At 38.1% G+C, this 23082-nt stretch overlaps 1 protein-coding gene across 1 annotated transcript in view; it reads right to left on the reverse strand.

Moving 5' to 3' along the window:
• Positions 1 to 23082, reverse strand: part of MCF2L2 (MCF.2 cell line derived transforming sequence-like 2) — a 219612-nt gene that overhangs the window by 152448 nt on the left and 44082 nt on the right. The window contains exons 4-5 of the mRNA XM_079921832.1: positions 6692 to 6782; positions 3583 to 3702 (exon numbers count right to left, since the gene is read on the reverse strand). Of these exons, the coding sequence (XP_079777958.1) occupies positions 3583 to 3702; positions 6692 to 6782 (211 nt within the window). The remainder of the gene's footprint in view (positions 1 to 3582; positions 3703 to 6691; positions 6783 to 23082) is intronic.

A 23082-nucleotide genomic window follows, 5' to 3' on the forward strand; every position in this document is an offset into this window, starting at 1 on the left:
CAATATGTATGTCCTATTACCATTTTCTTAATTGTTTGGGGTTTGTCATTGTAGTTCTTTTCCTTCTCTTGTGTTTCCTGCCTAAAGAAGTTCCTTTAGCATTTGTTGTAAAGCTGGTTTGGTGGTGCTGAATTCTCTTAGCTTTTGCTTGTCTGTAAAGATTTTAATTTCTCCGTTAAATCTGAATGAGATCCCTGCTGGGTAGAGTAATCTTGGTTGTAGGTTCTTCCCCTTCATCACTTTAAATATGTCCTGCCACTTCCTTCTGGCTTGCAGAATTTCTGCTGAAAGATCAGCTGTTAACCTTATGGGGATTCCCTTGTATGTAATTTGTTGTTTTTCCCTTGCTGCTTTTAATATTTTTTCTTTGTATTTAATTTTTGATAGTTTGATTGATATGTGTCTTGGTGTGTTTCTCCTTGGATTTATCCTATACGGGACTCTGTGTGCTTCCTGGAGTTGATTAACTATTTCCTTTCCCATATTAGGGAAGTTTTCAACTGTAATCTCTTCAAGTATTTTCTCAGTCCCTTTCATTTTCTCTTCGTCTTCTGGGACCCCTATAATTCGAATGTTGGTGCATTTAATGTTGTCCCAGAGGTCTTTGAGACTGTCCTCACTTTTCTTCATTTTTTTTTTCTTTATTCTGCTCTGCAGTAGTTTAATAATTTCCACTATTTTATCTTCCAGGTCACTTATCTGTTTTTCTGCCTCAGTTATTCTGCTAGTGATCCCTTCTAGAGAATTTTTAATTTCATTTATTGTGTTGTTCATCACTGTCTGTTTGCTCTTTAGTTCTTCTACGTCCTTGTTAAACATTTCTTGTATTTTCTCCATTCTATTTCCAAGATTTTGGATCATCTTTACTATCATTATTCTGAATTCTTTTTCAGGTAGACTCCCTATTTCCTTTTCATTTGTTAGGTCTGGTGGGTTTCCACCTTGCTCCTTCATCTGCTGTGTGTTTCTCTGTCTTCTCATTTTACTTAACTTACTGTGTTTGGGGTCTCCTTTTCACAGCCTGCACGTTCGTAGTTCCCATTGTTTTTGCTTTCTGCCCCCAGTGGCTAAGGTTGGTTCCATGAGTTGTGTAGGCTTCCTGGTGGAGGGGACTAGTGCCTGTGTTCTGGTGGATGAGGCTGGATCTTGTCTTTCTGGTGGGCAGGTGCACGTCTGGTGGTGTGTTTTGGGGTGTCTGTGGCCTTATTATGATTTTAGGCAGCCTCTGTGCTAATGGGTAGGGTTGTGTTCCTATCTTGCTAGTTGTTTGGCATAGGGTGTTCTGCACTGGAGCTTGCTGGTCGTTGAGTGGAACTGGATCTTGGCGATGAGATGGAGATCTCTGGGAGATTTTCACCATTTGATATTATGTGGAGCTGGGAGGTCTCTTGTGGACCAATGTCCTGAGAACTTGGCTCTCCCATCTCAGCTGCATGGCCCTGACACCTGGCTGGAGCACCAAGAGCTTGTCATCCACACGGCTCAGAATAAAAGGGAGGAAAAAAAAAAAGAAAGAAGAAGAGAAAATAAAATAAAATAAAGTTATTAAAATAAAAAATAATTATTAAAAAAATTTTTTAAGTAATAAAAAAAAAGAAAGAAAGAAGAGAGCAACCAAACCAAACAAAAACTCCCCCAATGATAACAAGCACTAAAAACTATACTAAAAAAAAAAAGAAAAACGGACAGACATAACACTAGGACAAATGGTTAAAGCAAAGCTATACAGACAAAATCATACACAGAAGCATACACATACACACTCACAAAAAAAGAAAAAGGGAAAAAAATATATATATATTGTTGTTCCCAAAGTCCACTTCCTCAATTTTGGGATGCTTCGTTGTCTATTCAGGTATTCCACAGATGCAGGGTACATCAAGTTGAATGTGGATATTTAATCTGCTCCTCCTGAGGCTGCTGGTAGAGATTTCCCATTCTCTTCTTTGTTCGCACAGCTCCTGGGGTTCAGCTTTGGATTTGGCCCCAACTCTGCGTGTAGGTCGCCTGAGGGCGTCTGTTCTTCGCTCAGACAGGACGGGGTTAAAGGAGCCGCTGACTCGGGGGCTCTGGCTCACTCAGGCCAGGGGGAGGGAGGGCACGGAGTTCGGGGCAAGCCTGCAGCAGCAGAGGCCAGTGTGACATTGCAACAGCCTGAGGCACACCATGTATTCTCCCGGAGAAGTTGTCCCTGGATCATGGGACCCTGACAGTGGCGGGCTGCACAGGCTCCCGGGAGGGGAGGTGTGAATAGTGACCTGTGCTTGCACACAGCCTTCTTGGTGGCCGCAGCAGCAGCCTAAATGTCTCATGCCCATCTCTGGGGTCTGCGCTGACAGCTATGGCTCGCGCCTGTCTCTGGAGCTCCTTTAAGCGCGCTCTTAATCCCCTCTCCTCGTGCACCAGGAAACAAAGAGGGAAGAAAAAGTCTCTTGCCTCTTCAGCAGCTCCAGACTTTTCCCGGACTCCCTCCCGGCTAGCTGTGGCACACTTGCCCCCTTCAGGCTGTGTTCATGCTGCCAGTCCTCTCCCTGTGATCCGACCGAAGCCCGAGCCTCAGCTCCCAGCCCCCGCCTGTCCCGGCAGGTGAGCAGACAAGCCTCTTGGGCTGGTGAGTGCTGGTCAGCACCGATCCTCTGTGCGGGAATCTCTCTGCTTTGCTCTCCGCACCCCTGTTGCTGCGCTCTCCTCTGTGGCTCAGAAGCTTCCCCCATCTGCCACCCACAGTCTCTGCCTGCAAAGGGGCTTCCTAGTGTGTGGAAAACTTTCCTCCTTCACAGCTCCCTCCCACTGGTGCAGGTCCCGTCCCTATTCTTTTGCCTCTGTTTTTTCTTTTGCCCTACCCAGGTATGTGGGGAGTTTCTTGCCTTTTGGGAGGTCCAACGTCTTCTGCCAGCATTCAGTAGGTGTTCTGTAGGAGTTGTCCCACATTTAGATGTATTTCTGATGTATTTGTGGGGAGGAATGTGATCTCCATATCTCTTCCGCCATCTTGAAGCTCCTCCAGAGGTAAAATTTTTAATCTTGTCATTTTAATTTGTTTTCCTTTTATATGTATCACAACGTTGGTTTTAATTTTTACTCACAGTTGCCTATATTTGTCACCCCCATATTTTAGATCCTGATTTTTCTTTACTCATACTATTAGTTTCTCTTCCTTTTTCAATCTCTTTCTACAGTCTTGGACATCACCTTTTATATAACACCACTGGATTTATATAATTCCAGTACTCCTTTACCCAAGTCACTCCCCAACTCAAAAACCTTCACTGGATCCCCATTGCCTACTGAATTAAATCCAGAACCTTTATCCTTACACTTAAGACATATTCCATGTTTCTTATCTTTTCTTCTAAAATATGATCCTATATGTACTTCCAACAAGAATGGGGCTTCCCCATGGACCTCACGTAAACAGTGTACTTCCTGCTTCCATGTCCTTACACGTGCCGTTCCCTCTGCCCAGAATGCCCTCCTCTCCCTCTCTGCCTGAGGAATCCTACCTTCCTTGGAAACAAGCTCACATGCCATCTTCTGCGCATGCCCTAAACAAATGCAGACAAGAAGAAAGGTCATGCTTACCGGCACTTTCATTTTAAATTCATCTCGATAGTACTTAATGCCAATGTCAGTGAATGTCCTCTGGATAAAGCAGGATGGACGAAGAATGAATATAAGCTGCAAGTTTCCTGGAAATGCTACCTGGAATGATCATAAAAAGTGTCAGGGCAAATGTCACATCCATTGGTCTCCTCTTGCCCAAGATTACAGATGACAAAGTTAAAGTGGACACCATGGATACCAAGAATTAGAATATATTTCACAGGATTTCACAGCTGAAAGAGCTCTTACTGGTCACATAATCTAAACCCCTCCTTAAAAGCAAAACCAAACCAAACAAACAAACAGATTTTCTGATTAAAAAAACAATTTATACACTTTATAGAAAAATTGAGAAATTAATAAAAGTATACATTAGAATAAGAAAACCACCCATGATTTCATAACCATTCTTAATAATTCAATTTAATTATTTCTAGGCTATTTTCTCTGCTTAAATATCTAGCGTAGTTAAACTCAACCTGTAGAAATATTTTGCAACCTGCCTTTTAATTTAATATTATACCATGAGCTTTTATTTCTGTTATTAAAAATTCTTTGGAAATATTTTTATGGGTGTAACCAATCCCTTATTACTAGTGATTTAGGCTCCTCCATATTTTTAGTATTATAAATAACACTAAAATGAAATCTTTATCCACATTTTAGAGCATAGCTTCCTAGAAAAATTGCTGAGTCAAAGATTTAGTATTTTAAGGGTTCTTAATGCATCTTATTGCTAAGTTGCTTTCAGGAAGCACTGTTCTCATCTTGAGGTAAGATTCTGAGAAATGAGATAACAAATTCATGTAACAACTTAGTGTCAAAATTGGGAATCCAAGTCTCCCATCACTCATGGCTTTCCATTCTTCCAGTGGTTCTCAAGAACAACCTGCTGAAGTGCTTGTTAAAATATAGTCTGGTCTTGGGACTTCCCTGGTGGCACAGTGATTAAGAATCCACCTGCCAATGCAGGGGACACGGGTTTGAGCCCTGGTCCAGGAAGATCCCACATGTCGTGGAGCAACTAAGCCCATGAGCTACAACTACTGAGCCTGCGCTCTAGAGTCCACGAGCCACAACTACTGAAGCCTGCATGCCTAGAGCCCATGCTCTGCAACAAGAGAAGACACCACAATGAGAAGCCCGCGCACCACAACAAAGAGTAGCTCCCACTCGCCACAACTAGAAAAAGCCCGTGCGTAGCAACAAAGACCCAATGCAGCAAAAAATAAATAAATAAATAAACTTATTTTAAAAATCATAATAATCTGGTCTTTACCCTGAAATATTCTGATTCATTAGGACTGGGATAAAGTCCAGATATCTGTATTTTTAACAAGCACCTGAAGAGATTCTGACTGGTAGTCAGGTTTTCAGATCCCCGCACTATAGGATTTTTCACACATAAAGGTGATCAATGTAATTCTTGGACACATTAGTCTCAAGTATTAGATGAGTCAAGTATTGTCTATGAATCCTGGGAAACCACAACTCTCTGGAGGCCAGAACTCTGGAATGGTCATGGGCACTGTCTAAATCCTCAGGGCATCAACCGTCGTTGTAGTTATCCCTCAAATAAATATGGTAGGGAATTCCCTGGTGGTGCAGTGGTTAAGAATCTGCCTGCCATTGCAGGGGACATGGGTTTGAGCCCTGCTCCAGGAAGATCCCACATGCCACAGAGCAACTAAGCCCGTGGACCACAACTACTGAGCCCGTGTGCCACAACTAAAGCCCATGCGCCTAGAGCCCGTGCTCTGCGACAGGAGAAGCCACCACAATGAGAAGCCTGTGCACCACAATGAAGAGTAGCCCCCGCTCACTGCAACTAGAGAAAACCCACACGCAGCTAGGAAGACCCAGCACAGCCAAAAATAAATAAAGTAATTAAATAAATTAAAAAATTTAAAAAGTAAACCAAAGGGACAAAACAATCCATGCACAAAGAGAAGGGAGTCTTCCATTCCCTCATCTTTGAAATTCAAGTTCCTAAACAGAAGATCCTTATATTTTTTTATGTCTGGACGGGACAAATGAGCTGAGACACTATTTGTGTATCTGGATGAGGCTCCAAAGTGATCTGAGAGAGACTCTGTATGTGTCCATGTCCCTATGTGTGACTGCTTCTGTAAGTAGGCATAACTGAGGCTTCAAACATCCCTCTTCCATTCCAGCCTCTACATTACCATCCTACCATATCCCATCATCTTCAGCCAGTCCCAACTGCCCCAGGGAGGCATGCTTTGGTGGAAATGTTGGTGTGGCTGGCCCTGAGGTGTCTTTGCCTGCTCATGTGGCTGAGTTCCCTGGTCTGAGGTCCCTACAGCTAAAGGATGCATGTACTTGCCGGAAGGCAACAAATAGGGGTAAACATCAGACTAATAAGATGGAAAAGGAAGCCTATCCAAGGTTCTGCAATTTAATGCCAAAAGTAAGCACCTATCGTATCACTTTTTTTGGCTTTGCCAGTGTCCTTCTAATTTGTGAAAAAATAATTTGAAAACTAAAATGAAGACTGCCTTAAATTAGGTGATCCCCAAAGCAAACCCTAAGATAAGAATTTGGGTCTAAAGAGTTTACTGAGGAGGTGATCCCGGGAAAAAGAGTTAGGGAGTATGGGGGCGCTGGTGAGACAGTGATGGCTAGAGAGCCCGTGTATCAGTGAAGGGGGACTGCTGCGGGCAGAAAAGGCCGGGACCCTCCAAAATTCTGTACGGAACGTACCTCAGAACTGTCCCACTGAGGGGTGCAGAAGCTGGGGTTTTTATCCACCAACGCCCGTAACTCAGTAGCTGCAGGTCACTGCTGGAGCATTAACTTCCCAGCACTCCCTACCCACTCCTCTCCAGTGACCAGAGAGGTCAATAAGGTAAACAGACTCAGGAAGCCTTTGACATGCTCAGGAATCATCTGTAAGTGACCTTCAGGTGGCAGAGCGGATATGGACATGACACAACAGCCTCTGCTACAAAGACCTTCCCAAAATTTGGCATAAAATGACTTCCACTTCCCCATGACTTTGATGTGAAATAGTTGAATAGACAATTTAAATGACCTTTATAATAAGAGCACAAAAATAAATATTTACAGCTATTCGTGTCAAGGATGCTTTTACGGAGCTCCACTTGTCCCTTCGTCTGTCGATAACAATGACGAATCCGATGCTGGCAGCCTCCACACTGCAAAAAAGGGTGTGGTCAGTATCAGACACAGTGAAACACATGGGTTCTGTGGGGCTCCTTCAGCAGAACAATTCCACTGTCTCCGTGTCACTCCAGGCTCGCTGTGTAAACACCCTGCACAGCAAGAGGGGATAACCGGGTCTGACTTCCCTGATAAAGGAACCAGCTTCCTCTCCTCCTCTGAGCCTGGCAGCCTTCACAAAACAGAAGGCATGTCTCAAACCCTCTCAAGGGCTCTGTTTCTCGCTGGCAAACGTATGAAACACCCAACGAGCACAAGAACTCACGTCAGTCGGGCACCACATGTCGCAGTGTAGGCAGAGGACCTCGAGGTTGAGCTCTGCCATCTTTCCACTCCCAAGACAGACATTCAAGGAGCTATCAACATCCTTCCCTAGGAGTCAGTCCCAGAGGTGTTCAGAAATAACACAGGTCAATGGGGAAAACAACCCCCTTCCAGTGCCTGGTCACAAATGGCCAGAAAACCATAGGCACAAGAAGGTATCAACTTCATGAAAAACAAAAAAAAAGCTGTTTGGTCCCCTCTGAAGTCCCCACAAAATTCTCACAAATTTTTTAAAACTAAAGCCCTAAAAGGGAAAACATTTTTCTTCTCGCTCTTTGGGAGAAACTATGGGAAGAAAGAGCAAGGGCTTTGGAATCTGGTTCATATCCTACTGCGCCTCTTACTAGCACTGAGACTTGGGGTCATCACCTAACCTCTCTAACGCTGCTCCCTAATCTGTAAGATAAGAACAATACCACCAATAACGAAGTGGTTAAGAGCACTAATTCTGAAGCCAGCCTGCCTAGGTTTGAAACATGAATTTTTATATAAATATGAACTTATATATTGTGTACTTGTGTGGAAGGGAAGTTACTTAACCTCTAGTTTCTCAGACTCCTCATTTGTAAAGTAGGAACAATAATAGTACCTGTCGAGTTGATGTGAGTACTGTAGAGTTGATGTGAGGATTAAATGAGTACGTATAGATGTATAAGATGCTCAGAATAATGCCTGACACTTGACAACACTGTATAAGTACTACTATTATGATGATTTCTTATGTGCTTGTCATGAAGATTAAAAGATATCAAGGTCACAAAAAGTAGCTGGCCTATAGTAAACCTTCAGTAACTCTCTAATTTGGGTAAAAGGTGAGCTTTACCCTAAAAAAGTATATGTATGCAAATAAGGCAGAAGATCTAAGCAAATTCTGCAAGATAACATAAATAGCTGATCCGAAGTAAGCATTATTGGGCCAACCCATTATCACAGTTCCACATTGACCCAGGTTCTCTCACTGGAAACATTTTCCACTCCAGGCCACAGTGCAAGGAAGGGTGCTCCTACTGGTTGGAAGAGGCAGGGATCAGAGACTAAAGATACAACTGTGGCCGGAATTTGAGGGGCATAGCTGTCAAGAGGGGAAGCCTCAGAGAGGAAACCCCAGAAGTTTTCATGGAAATTCCCCTTTAATGCTTAGCCAACTCCTGGGCTCTATGATTTTAGGTGAGACTCCAGGAGTCTGGCAGAGAATAGCAACTGCACATGTCAGAACTGATGAGAAATTATGAAGCTTGCATAGTTCTGGGGAGAGACAACTGGTATTTGGGCCCAGCCAGAAGAGGCAGACTTTGATGAACACCCTGGGCATTCAGGTGAAACTCTATAAAGGCCATACTCTAGGATAAATGAAACACCATAGGAGTTTCCACAGGATTAAGGCTACACTCCAGGAGTAAGGACAAAACAGGAATAAACTTGCCCAAAGCAAAACTAAAACCAGGCCTCAAAAAGATTAAGGTGAGTCACCAGTATTTTAACTGCCAGTGCATATATATGTATAACCGAATTGCTTTGCTGTACACTAGAAACTAACACAACATTGTAAATCAACTATACTTCAATTAAAAGTTTTTTAAAGATGCATTATTTCAACAGAGAACTATAATCCATAATAAAGAATCAAATGAACCTTCTAGAATTACAAAACATCAATGTCTGAAATTAAGAACTCATTCAATTTGCTTAATAGCAGATTGAACACAGCAGAAGACAGGATAAGTGAAATAAGACAGATCAATTAAAAATATTCAAACTGAAACACAGGGGGAAAATGGAAAGAAAAGAATGTAAAGGAGATGTGGGACATGAACAGAAGTCCCAGAAGGAGAGGAGAGAGTGTACGTTACAGAAACAATACTTGAAAAAATAATGAAGAAATTTCCATATCTGATCAACGACATCATCTCACAGATTCAAGCAGCTCTTCCAATACCAAGCAGGATAAATGTAAAGAAAAGCTCACCTAGACATATCAGAGCCAAGTAGCTGAAAATTAAAGATAAGGAGAAAATTCTTAAAAGCAACTGGTGAAAAAAGATATATTACCTTCAGAGTAACATTAAAAATAATCACTGATTTTCAAACTATGGAAGCCACAATCCAATAATATATGTTCAGAGTATTTTTTTTGTTTTATTTATTCATTCATTCATTCATTCATTCATTCATTTATGGCTGTGTTGGGTCTTCGTTGCTGCACACGGGCTTTCTCTAGTTGCAGAGAGCAGGGGCTACTCTTCATTGCGGTGTGTGGGCTTCTCATCATGGTGGCTTCTCTTGTTGTGGAGCATAGGCTCTAGGCATGCGGGCTTCAGTAGCTGCAGCATGCAGGCTCAGTAGTTGTGGCTCGCAGGCTCTAGAGCAGAGGCTCAGTAGTCGTGGCACACAGGCTTAATTACTCCATGGCATGTGGGATCTTCCTGGACCAGGGCTCAAACCCGTGTCCCCTGCATTGGCAGGTGGATTCTTAACCACTGCGCAACCAGGGAAGTCCCTGTTCAGAGTATTGACCTAAAAAACTATTCATTTAGAATTCTATACTCACTGACAATCTATTTTAAAAAATGAAGGTGGGCTTACCTATTACTCTGGTAATAGGCAAATGAATGTTCCTAAAAGGAAATAATCCCACATGGTAACCTCAATCTCCAAGAAGGAATACAGGGCACTGTATATATTAAGTATGTGGATAAATATTATCAACTATGCTTTTATTTCACTAAAAGACTATTGACTATTCAAAGCAAAAATAATAACAAAGTATTATTAAATATAATATATATGTAAAATGATATGTACTGTAACACTACAGAAACCATTGCTCTTCTAATAGAAGAGTTAAAATGTAATACTGAAAATATTTGAATGATTCAAGGGTGGGCAGGTGCTATAGACTGAATTGTGTCCCCCTCAAATTCATATGTTGAAGCTCTATCAATGTGACTGTAACTGGAGATAGGGCCTGCAAGGAAGTGATAAAGGTTAAATAAGGTCATAAGTGTGGAGTCCTAATTCAACAGGGCTGGTGCCCTTACAAGAAGAGGAAGAGACACCAGAGCTCTCTCTGCCATGTGAGAACACTGTAAGAATACAGCTGTCAGCAGTCAGAAAGAGAGCCTTACCAGAAACGGAATCAGCTGAAACCTTGATCTTTGACTTCTAACCTCCAGAACCATGAGAAAAGAAATTTCTGTTGGTTAAGCCAGCAGTCTATGGTATTTTGTTATGGCAGCCAGAGCAGACTAATATGGCAGGAAAGGAGGAAAAAGGAACAAGTCACAGATGGTACAAATAGCAAGATGGTAAATTTAAACACAACCAATCTCAATAATCACATTAACTGGAAATGTTCTATATGACTCCATTAAAAAGGCAAATAGTGTCAGGGTGAAAATACTGATTACAAGAGATAGTGATTGCACTTTAAACATAAAGACAGATACATTAAAAGAAAGAGGATGGTAAAAGATATGCCATGCAGTCAGTAATCATAAGAAAGCCAGTGTGGCTATATTAATATTAGAAAAAGTAGGGTCAAAGAGAGGGAGTGTTGGCAGAGATAAATGATTCATAAAAATAAAAAAGTCAGGGCTTCCCTGGTGGCTCAGTGGTTGAGAGTCCGCCTGCCGATGCAGGGTACACGGGTTCGTGCCCCGGTCTGGGAGGAAGGATCCCATATGCCGCGGAGCAGCTGGGCCCATGAGCCATGGCCGCTGAGCCTGCGCATCCAGAGCCTGTGCTCCGCAACGGGAGAGGCCACAACAGTGAGAGGCCCGCGTACCGCAAAAAAAAATAAAAATAAAAAAGTCCATAGATAGCTAGTGGGAAGCTGCGGTATAGCACAGAGAGATCAGCTCTGTGCTTTGTGATGACTTAGTGGGGTGGGATGGGGAGGGTGGGAGGGAGGCTCATGAGGAAGGGAATATAGGTATACATATAGCTGATTCATTTTGCTGTACAGCAGAAACTAACACAACATTGTAAAGCAATTATAATCCAATAAAGAAATATATAAAAATAAATAAATAGTTTATTAGGAAGATATAACAATCCTAAATGTGTATGTATGAAGTAACATTGATTCAAAATACATTAATAAAAATTTATAGAACTAAAAGAAAAATAGTTAAATCCACAATCAAAGTTAATGATTTTAACACTTCTCTCCTAATAACTGATAGAACAAACAGTCAAAAAATCAGCAAGGATATAGACTTGCCTTTGAAGAACTCAGCGTCCATTCTTTTTAGAAGGACACGGGACATTCATCAAATAGTCCATTATCCTAGGCCACGAAGCAAATTTCAACACATTTTAAAGAACTGCAATCATACAGGTTGTATTTCTGATCACCATGGAATTAAATTGGAACTCTATTATTCTGTTTTATTTTTCATTTCCTTCCCCCCCCATCCCTCCCTTCCTTCCTTCCTCCCTTTCTTCCTTCCTTCTTTCCTCTCTCTCTTTCTTTCCAATCCTTTTCTTTTCTTTGGGTTTAACTGCCATTGTATTTTTTTAACTTCTTAAGGTAGAAGATTGTATCATTGATCTTTCCTATCTTCCTATCTTCCCTCATAAGTATTTAAAGCTATAATTCTCTCCTAAACACTGCTTTAGCTACATCATGTAAATGTTGATATATTGTTTTCATTATTGTTCAGCTAAAAGTGTTTTCTAATTTCCTTTATGATTTCTTCTTTAGTTTATGGATTATTTAGAGGTGGTTGCTTAGCTTCCAAATATTTTTTTTTCTAATCAACGATAATAAAATCAGAATAGTGGTTTCCTTGGGGAAGGGAAGGGGTAGGAGTGCAGATATTGATAGAAAAGAAGCAGGAGGAAACCTTCACAGAAATATTCTATACCCTCGTCTGGGTGGTTGTTACATGATGTATAGACAGGTAAATATTCATCGAGCTATACAGTTGAGATGTGTATACTTTATGTAAATTATAACTCAGCTTAAAAACCCAAGGAATTAAATAAATTCAAGTTGTGAAAAAGGAAAAATATTATACAACTTAAAAACAACGATCCATACTTATCGAGTGCACAGTAGGTGTCAGGCACTGATCAAAGGGCATACAACAATGACCAAAACAGTTCTGTAGTACAGCAAAAACAAACCAACATCAATAACAACAATAATTTTAGACAACAGCTACTTTAATCTTCAGCTCCTATCATTTATCAGGCATCTTTATTTTTTAATCTTAATCTCATGAAATAGATACTGTTATCTCCATTTTACAGATGAGGAAACAAAGACTGATAGAAATAAAATAACTTGCTTGATATCACACTAGCAAAACTGGATTTCAAACTCAGAGCTCTCTGATAGCAATGCTTACACTCTTAACCCCACCCCATGGCTCCCCTTCAATTTTTTTCTCACAACAGATGTGCCTGTATCTTGTGGCAGTTTTATTTTGTATATTTTGCTGTTACTGGTGTTTTCTATTTCTTTTCTTTTTTCTTTAAAACAAATAATTATTCAATTCAGTGTTCTAAGAGAGTATCTAGGGCTCTTCAGCAAGATGGAGCTGGGAGAGGCTCAGCAATATAATATAGTTTGTAAACACAGGATGTTCTTTGATCTATGAAATAAACAGCTGCCAGCATAGGTGGCTTCCCCAGCCAAACCAAGGGCAAATGTCCCTCAAAACAAGGCTCTTCTCAGTTCCCTGCAGATCAAGGCCCAAGACCAGAGCATCTGGGTAAACAGGGTGGGATCTGCTGGGAATATACCTGTGTACATAAAGGACTGTGTCTCCTGACACAACTGTGTACAGGCCACAGTTGTGTACGGCCATAATTCAGAAAAAAGAGTTAATGAATCATGACAATGATTTTGAATATAGTCCCTCCCATAAGGAATACATTCTAAAAAAACATGCAGTAATATCAGCTACTGAGGGGTTTATTTTTCCACCCTATCTGGCTCAACAAAAGGGTCAAAACCTCAACTAAACCAAATGCAGAGGAAATGGGGTTTCTAGACAACACATTTCTTTAGGGAACATTTGGCTGTTTTAATCCCTATTGTTCTTTTGAACACTAAGGTCCTATGATAGATTAGCTGCATGAATACTATTTAATAAAATCCTCACAACCAGGTTGGTGATAATATTTCCACTTTATAAATTAGGAAAATCACCCTCAAAGGTGATTAAAACATAATAATAACTTGTCCAAAGTAACACGCTACGTGCAGAGCCAAGATTCAAATCTTCTGACTCCAAGAGCAATGCTCAAGCCACAAAACCCACAGTCTCTTAGTGTGGAAAATCTTTTCACACTATATTCCTTCATTTCCAGTCTTAGTAACTCCTCTGTAACAAATATAATTGAATTTTTGATGAGTCAAAATTTGAATATGACTAAGTATAAATATATGAGTGTAAGAGATTGAGGTAAATGTGTTCTGACCCCAAAATACCAGTTTTGTGGTTGATATGGTACATGTTTTCTTAATTAAGCTCTAATATTAATATATTTTCTATGATTTGCCTTTTTCAGTAAGCTAGGTATAGAAAATATTTAATTAACTGAAATTTTACTGCATTGCCATAAGACTGAGTCAAATGTAGGGCGACCAACCATCCTGGTTTGTCCAGAATACCCTCCCCAACATGGGTGGGCATCATCCAACCCACTGAGGGCCTGAATAGAACAAAAAATTTGAAGGAAGAGGGGATTCATGCTCTCTCTCGGTCTGAGTGTTGAGCTGGGACATGGATCTTCTGCCCTCAGTGCTTCTGATTCTCAGGCCTTCAGACGAGGACTGAAATCTACAAAATTGGCTCTTTGGCTTTTAGGCCTTCAAACTACACCACTGGCCTTCCTGGGTCTCCAGTCTGCAGAGGGCAGATTGTGAGACTTCTCACCCTCCATAATTGGATAAGCCAATGCATTATAATAAATCTATACCTATATCTATATCTATATCTATATCTATATATCAGGGTTCTCTAGAGAAACAGAACCAATAAGGTATATATTGATATATATCAAAAAGAGATTTATTATAAGAATTGGCTCATGCAGTTATAGAGACCAAAAAGTCCCATGATCTGCCATCTGCAAGCTAACGAACCAGAAATGCTAGTGGTGTAACTCAATCCAAGTTCAAGGCCAGAGAATGGCGGAACTGATGATCTAAAGCCTGATCTGAGTCTAAAAGCCCAAAAACCAGGAGCACTGATATCCAGGGGCAAGAAAAGATGGATGTCCAAGCTCAAGTAGAGAGAGAATTCACCCTTACTCTGCCTTTTTATTCTATTCAGGCGCTCAATGGATTGGATGATACCCACGCACATTGGGGAGGGCAATCTGCTTTACTCAGTTCATGAATTCAAATGTTAATCTCTTCCAGAAATATCTTCGTAGACACATCCAAAAATAATGTTTTACCAGCTAAATGGGCATCCCTTAGCCCAATCAGGTTGACTTATAAAATTAACCATAATATATATATATATATATATATCTTATTGGTTCTGTTTCTCTGGAGAACTCTGATTAATACATAGGGAGAGTCAAGAAAAGAGGGGATGGAGATAAAATCATTCCCAGAAAAGAAAAGTTCACCCTAAGTGCAAAGATACTGAAAAGAGTCCTCATACCTCAGGGTACTGACTAGAGAAAGACTCAAAGAGGCAGTGTTGGAAAGACAAGCCTTCTGGGAGAGAAAAGGAGATGAAAGGAGAGGTGGTAACTGTGTGGTAAACACAAAAAGAACCAAGAGATAAAATTTAGCATCCTGCAAGACAAAAAAAAAAAAAAAATCAAGGATACACACCCTTCCCCTTAACTTCCAAAAAAAGTTTTTTAAGTCCACCAATAAAAGAAACTATATTTAGCTATACTAACAAAAGATGGTGTTCTTGAACTAGGAATCTTATAAACCACCCCAAACCACCAAACCTGTTTAGTAATTGCAAAGATGCAAGCAGTATTCATCTATATAAGTCTACTATAAAGGGGAAAAAAAGAGAATAAGAATCAAAACTTTTTAACTTCAAGAGAATGAGGAGACAAACCACAAATTTTTTTTAAAGAAAATATTTACAAAAGACATATTGGATAAAGAACCATTATCCAAAATACAAGGAACTTTTAAAATTTAACAATAAGAAAACAAACCACCCAATTAAAAACTGGGCAAAACCCCAAAACAGATACCTCACAAAAGAATATATTCAGGTGGAAAATAAGCATATGAAAAGATGTTTAACAACATATGTCATTAGGAAATTGCAAGTTAAAACTACAATGATATTCCACTGTACATCTATTAGAATGACCAAAATCCTAAATACTGACAATACCAAATTTTGGCAAGGATGTGGAGGAACAGGAACTCTCATTTATTGCTGGTGGGTATTCAAAGTGGTACAGTCACTTTGAAATACTATCTGGCAGTTTCTTACAAAACTAGACATACTCATACCATGTAATCCAACAAGTGTACTCCTTGGTATTTACCTAAATAAGTTGAAAACTTATGTCCACACAAAACCTCACATATGGATGTTTACTGCAGCTTTATTCATAATTGTCAAAACTTGGAAGCAACCAAGATTTCTTTCAGTAGGTGAATGGATAGATAAACTGTAGTATATCCAGACAGCGAAACATTATTCAGTAATAAAAAGAAATGAGTTGTCAAGTCATGAAAAGACATGGAAGAAACTTAAATGCATATTACTAAGTGAAAGAAGTCAGTCTTAGAAGGCTATATACTGTACGATTACAACTACATAACATTGTGCACACTGCAAAACTATGGAGACAGTAAAAATCAGTGGTTGCTAGGGGTTGGGGGTGGGAGCATGTGACGGATGAACAGGTGGAGCACAGAGGATTTTTAGGGCAGTGAAACTATTCTGTATGACACTATAATGGTGGATACATGTCAACATACATTTGTCCAAACCCAAAGTATGTAGAACACCAAGACTGAACCCTAATATACATTATGGACTCTGGGGGTTAATGATGTGTCAATGTAGGTTCATCAGTGGTAACAAATGTACCACTCTGGTGCTGGATGTTAATGGGGAGGTTGGGTGTGTGGGGGGGCAGGGAGTATATGGGAAATATCTGAAATTTCCACTCAATTTTGCTGTAAACTTTAAAAAAGTCTATTAAAAAACTTTTTAGATAATGAAAATTCCTTCAAAAAATTAGTCATTAAGCAGACAAAAAGCTGTAACAGCTCTCCAAACTGAATTACATGTCTATAAACAATCATGTAGGGGATGGGGTACAGGTGACACTTTAAATAAGAAACTCAAAAACCAAGAACAGAAATAGGACTTTTCTAATATGTAAAGAAACGAAGAAATAAAGTCAGAAAATTTTTCTGATTGAAGTCAGAAAAATAAAAGGAGAAGCAAAATCATATGAGAAATGGAGTCTAAATAACAAGATACCAAGCAATAACATATGTGAACAAAAGTTTAATAAGGGACAGTAAATAGCATAAAGAAAACAAACAAGTGAATGAAAATGAAAAAAAAAAGGAAACAATAACAAAGGTCAGAAAGAAAGTGGTGGAAACAGGCCAGACTGAAAAAGAAGCAACATATTTTTAACTGGAGTCCATAAGACTAAAAGGAAAACAAAGGAACAGAAATAATACTTACAAGTATAATACAAGAAAACTTTCCAAAAACAATAAATGACCTGATTCTACATAAACCTGAAAAGGACTAGCAGGCACCTGGGAAAACTGATCTGAAACAATCAACTCTGAGACATATCCTAGTAAAACTGTTAGGCTTAAAGTAAAAATTCTAAGCACCTCTAGGAAAGAGATCAAATAATTTACCAGGAGAAGAGAAACAGACAGGCACCATACTTTTCTAAAGTAGTATACAAATCATGGAGAGAATGGAACAACATTCTACAACAATTCATGAAGAAAATGTGTGAACCAAGAATTTTTTATCCTGACAAGCTGGCTTTCAAGTATTAAGGCAATAGAAAAACAGTTATAAACATGTAAAAAAAAAACTCAGGGAATTCTGTATCTATAAGCCCCTTTTGAAGAATCTAGTAAGATTGTCCTTCACCCAATTAAGAGATAACTTGGGGAAACTGCAGCAAAGGGATTAATTTAACATATTTAATCGTAAGTCTAATACTAACCATGGTAGGAAAATAAGATATAGAAATAATCCAAGTTAAAAGATAGAAGGAAAAAGGAGAAGGGGAGAGAAAAGAATAAGTTCATTGATTGTTGTAATAAGCAACAGGTGGGAATCAATGGATATTACTGAAAACTAAAAAACCAGATAGTAAATTGTTGTATTTTAGAAAAGGGACTAAGGGCATTAAAAAGGCATAAATACACGGACAAAATCACAAATCTTTCTAAATATCAAAAGAAGTTAAAAAATTAAAAAGGAAAGAAAACATATCATGTAGAGAAATACAGTAAATATAACATAATACACCTAGTAGTTATAACATGAAATATATGTTGCTATTTTATGGGGGTGGGATGAATTGGAAGATTGGGATTGACATATGTACACTACTAGGTATAGAATAGATAACTAATGAAAACATACTGTTTACCACAGGTAACCCTACTCAATGATCTGTGGTGACCTAAACGGGAAGGAAATCTAAAAAAGCGTGGATATATGTATACGTATAACTGATTCACTTTGCTGTAGAGCAGAAACTAACACAGCATTGTAAAGGAACTATACTCCGATAAAAATTAATTAAAAAATAAATAATGACGAAATTGAGATCAAATATATCAGTCATATGAACAGGCTTAATGCACTTAATATAAGAAAAAGATTTTCAATTTGACTTACAAAGTAAAAACCGACTATATACTATATCCAAGAAAAAGATCTAGAACAAAGTAATTCAGAAAGGCTAAAAATAAAGGAATAGGCAAAAGTGTACTAGGCAAATGGAAACAATAGCAAGGGGTTTCAGTCTTGGTATCAAAGTAGAATTTAAGCCATAAAGCATTAAACATTACAAGAAACACTTGTTAATGCTAAAAGTCACAATTCACAATGGAGATATAACAGTCATAAATATCTATGCTCCAAATACCCTAATAACCAGTTTTTTAAAAGCAGAAACTACAGGAGATACAAGGAAACAGACAGAAATACATTTTACATAGGAGATTTTAATACACCACTTTCAGTACAAGACAGAATAGACAACATATCAATAAGGTTATAGAATACCTAAAACATAATCAAAAAGGAAGAGCTAATTGAAATGTATTGGACTTTATCTCCTGATAATACAGGATTCATCTTCTTTTCAAGCACACATGGAACATCCACAAAAATTAGTCATGATATAGGGCTACAAAGAAAACACCTGAAATTTTAAAAACCTTCTATTAAACAACTCTTCAGTCAGGGGGTAATATAAAATATAATTAGAGAATTGCTAAAATACAGTGATAATGAAAATATTGGGGGTTGGCCAAAAAGTTCGTTCGGGTTTTTCTGTACGATCTTACAGCAAAACCCAAACGAACTTTTTGGCCAATGCAAAACTACACATCAGAATTTATGGGCTACATTCAAAGCAGTGATCAAGAAAATTCATAACACTCAAAAAATGAGAAAAAACTTTCAACTCAAAAAATGAGAAAAAAAAAAGCAACCCAAAAGAAAGCACAATGAAGAAGATATTAAAGAGAAAGGCAGAGTGAATAAGGTAGAAAAGAGAAAAGCCAATTGATCTAATTAAAAAACCAGAATCCCATTGTTAATTTTTTTATTTTTTATTTATTTATTTATTTTTATATCTAATAGGATTTTTATTGTAGAAGACATTGCTAACAGCCTACCCAATCACCATTGCCATTTCTCCATCCTTTTCAGAATCCCATTTTTTAAATAGATCTTTATTGGAGTATGATTGCTTCACAATACTGTGTTAGTCTCTGTCGTACAACAAAAGGAATCAGCCATATGCACACATACATCCCCACATCCCCTCCCCAACGAGCCTCCCTCCCACCCTCCCCATCCCACCTCTCTAGTCATCGCAAAGCACTAAGCTGATCTCCCTGTGCTATGCTGCTGCTTCCCACTAGCTATTTTACATTCGGTAGTGTATATATGTCGATGCTACTCTTACTTTGCCCCAGCCTCCCCCTCCCCCATCCCCCGGGTCCTCAAGTCCATTCTCTATGTCTACCTCTTTATTCCTGCCCTGAAACTAGGCTCATCAGTACCTTTATTTTTTTTCAGATTCCATATATATGCTTTAGTATACAGTATTTGTTTTTCTCTTTCTGACTTACTTCACTCTGTATGACAGACTCTAGGTCCATCCACCTGACTACAAATAACTCAATTTCCTTTCTTTTTATGGCTGAGTAATATTCCATGGTATATATGTGCCACATCTTCTTTATCCATTCATCTGTCGATGGACATTTAAGTTGGTTCCATGTCTTGTCTATTGTAAATAGTGCTGCAATGAATATTGCGGTACATGTCTCTTTTTGAATTATGGTTTTCTCAGGGTATATGCCCAGTAGTGGAATTGCTGGGTCATATGGTAGTTCTATTTTTAGTTTTTTAAGGAACCTCCATACTGTTCTCTATAGTGGCTGTATCAATTTACATTCCCACCAACAGTGCAGAAGGGTTCCTTTTTCTCCACACCCTTTCCAGCATTTATTGTTTCTAGATTTTTTGATAATGGCCATTCTGACCGGTGTGAAGTGATACCTCACTGTAGTTTTCATTTACATTTCTCTAATAATTAGTGATGTTGAGCATCTTTTTATGTGCCTCTTGGCCATTTGTATGTCTTCTTTGGTGAAATGTCTATTTAGGTCTTCCACCCATTTTTTAATTGAATTGTTTGTTTTTTGAAATTGAGCTCCATGAGCTGTTTGTATATTTTGGAGATTAACCGTTTGTCTGTTGTTTCATTTGCAAATATTTTCTCCCATTCTGAGGGTTGTCTTTTGTCTTGTTTATGGTTTCCTTTGCTGTGCAAAACCTTTGAAGTTTCATTAGGTCCCATTTGTTTATTCTTGTTTTTATTTCCATTACTCTAGGAGGTGGGTCAAAAAAGATCTTGCTGTGGTTTATGTCTACCACTGCGCCACCGGGGAAGCCCTGTGGTTTATGTCAAAGAGTGTTTTTCCTATGTTTTCAGAATCCCATTTTTTAAATTAACAAAATAAATAAGCCACTAACTCACTTAATCAAGGGGGGAAAAAAAGGACAAAGCACAGATAAACTAAGAAATAGCAAAGGGAAAATAACCACTGAAACACAAGAAAATTTGTTTTAGGAAAATTACTTTGCATACCTCTATGCAAAGAAATGTAAAAACCAAGACAAAAATAGGTAATTTCCTAGGAAAATACAGTTTACCAAAATTGATCTCATTAGAAATGTAAAGCTTAAACAGACCAATGTCCATAGAGGAAATAAAGTTATCAAGGCCCAGATTCACAGGGGAATTTCACAGGGGAATTGACATCATCAATGACTGTATAAAGTCCCAATGCCACAAAAATAGTTTCCAAGCCTAAAAACTGAAAGAAAACTTCAAAATGCTATTTATGAAGCAAGTATGACAACGATACCTAAACCTAATTCAGTACCAGATAAAATTACCAGTTAATGGATATGATGGTAGAGCTATCCCATTTACAATAGCAACAAACATAAAATATTTAGGAATAAGCTTAACAATAAATATACAAAACTATGTCAGGAAAATTTTAAACACTCCTAAAAGACACAAAAGTAGATTTTAACACATGGAAAGACTTTTCTTTTTCTTGATAGGATGATTTTAACACCATATATATGTCACTTTTTCCTGAGTAAATTTATAAATTTAACAGTCTCAATGACAAGACCAACAAGCTTTCTTTTTCTTTTTCTTTTTTTTAATGGAGATAGACATAGAAAGAAAACAAGAAAGAATAGTAGGAAAACATGAAAAAAGTAAGTAAAGCTTAAGGACCTGGGAGGGGAGGGGGAATTAATCCTAGAAGATATTAAACATACTTAACTCCTCATAATTAAAATAGTATATTACTCACTTATGAATAGGCAGACCAATTGGCTCTCAAATTACTGAAGTGAAGATGAGCTTTTAAAATTAATGGTGTTAGGATAACTGAATAGCCATCTGGGAAAAGATAAACTTAGATCTATACTTCATACCACACACAGAAATAAACACCAACTGTATCAGGGCTAACTGTAAAAAGTGAAATCATACTGTATTACAAGAAAGCTTGGGTGAATTCCTCTATAACCCAGGTATACAAAAGTTTTCTGACAATGACTCAAAATCCAGATGCAATAAAAGAAACACTGATATATTTGATGACATAAAAACTTCACATGGCAAAAAATATCCTAAGCAGAGTTAAAGGACAAACGAAAAACTGAGAGAAAATATATGGAACATACATCACAGATAAAGGGCTAATATCCCTAATCCATAAAGAATTCTTAAAAGTGACAGGAAAATAAAGATAGAAAACTCAATGGGAAAAAAGAGCAAAGACATGAACTGACAATTTATATATATATATATATATATATATATATATATATATACGTATGTATTGTATATGATATATACCATATATACATATATTAAAATGTAAAGTGATAGATGAAAAATACAAAAGAAAGTTAAAAACACAGAGGAGAGATTCAGAAGATGTAATGTCCCTCTAATTTGAGTTCCAGAGGCAGAAAACAGAGTTGTAAGAAAGAAATAAGCAAAGAAATGACAGAAAAAAAAATTCTAAGCCTAAGAGAGACTTGACTCTTCTGTTCAAAGGCCCAGCAGAATGAAAGAAAAAGTTTGAAATTTCAAACCTGCAAAACATAAAGAAAAAACCACAAAAGCTTCCTATGGGGAGAAAGAAGCAGCTTACCTATGAAGACTCAGATCCTTGTTACAAGGATCAACCTTTTATCAGTAACACTGAATGCCAGAAATCAACGGATGAATGTTATTTTACATAAATTCCATACTCAGACTGTCAGACAAGTGTGAGGTCAAAGTGAGCCATTTTCTGACATTCAAGATCTTGTAAGATTCACTTACCATACACCCTTTCTACAAAAGAAATAATTTTAAAGTTTTTTTTAATGAAAATGAAATCCCAAAAAGAATGAATGACCTTCCCAGAGACAGAATAAAAAGCAATCCCAGGTTGACAGCCTGTAGCAGGTGGTTTACACAGCAACCACCTTGAATTATAAGAGTAGCTCAGAGAGGCTCAAAAGAATTTGTCTAATGTATGCATTAGACAAATTCTATGATAAAGAATCCATAAGATATTAATAATGCAATAGGTATACGCCATTCTATAAACAAGAGGAAAAAAAGAAAGGCAATTAGAAATGCTAGGGGAAAAGGTATATAAAAAGTCATTGTCCGAGTCTGAAATGAATTAAATTGTGGCATGATTGTGAGCAACCCATGGAGTATGAGAAAAGAGAACCTATTTTACCTTAACATTTATAGCATTCTCCTTTGAGTGACACAGGTTTAATGACTTAGGATTACATCTCTCACTCTAGATGTCCAATTATATTACATATATAAATGCATTCTACTGATTTCTATTATTTAGGATCAACCTATAATCAAAGAAAAAAACATATATAGTAAGATGTAAAATACATTATAAATCTTAGTAATGGAAAGAAATTGGAATATAGGTAGAAGAACTTGAAGGATGAGAGTAAAGAAAGATATAAATGCACAGTAGTAAATCAACAAGTACAACTGGCCCTCCATATATGTAGGTTCCGCATCTGTGGATACAGAGGGCTGACTGTACTGTGCAATTTTGTATAAGGGATTTGAGCATGAGCAAATTTAGGTATCCTCAAGGGTCTTGGAACCAATCCCCTGTTTATACCAAGGGATGACCATATTGTCTACTAT

The sequence above is a fragment of the Stenella coeruleoalba genome, assembly GCF_951394435.1.
Source record: "Stenella coeruleoalba genome assembly, chromosome: 5".
Lineage (NCBI taxonomy): Eukaryota > Metazoa > Chordata > Mammalia > Artiodactyla > Delphinidae > Stenella > Stenella coeruleoalba.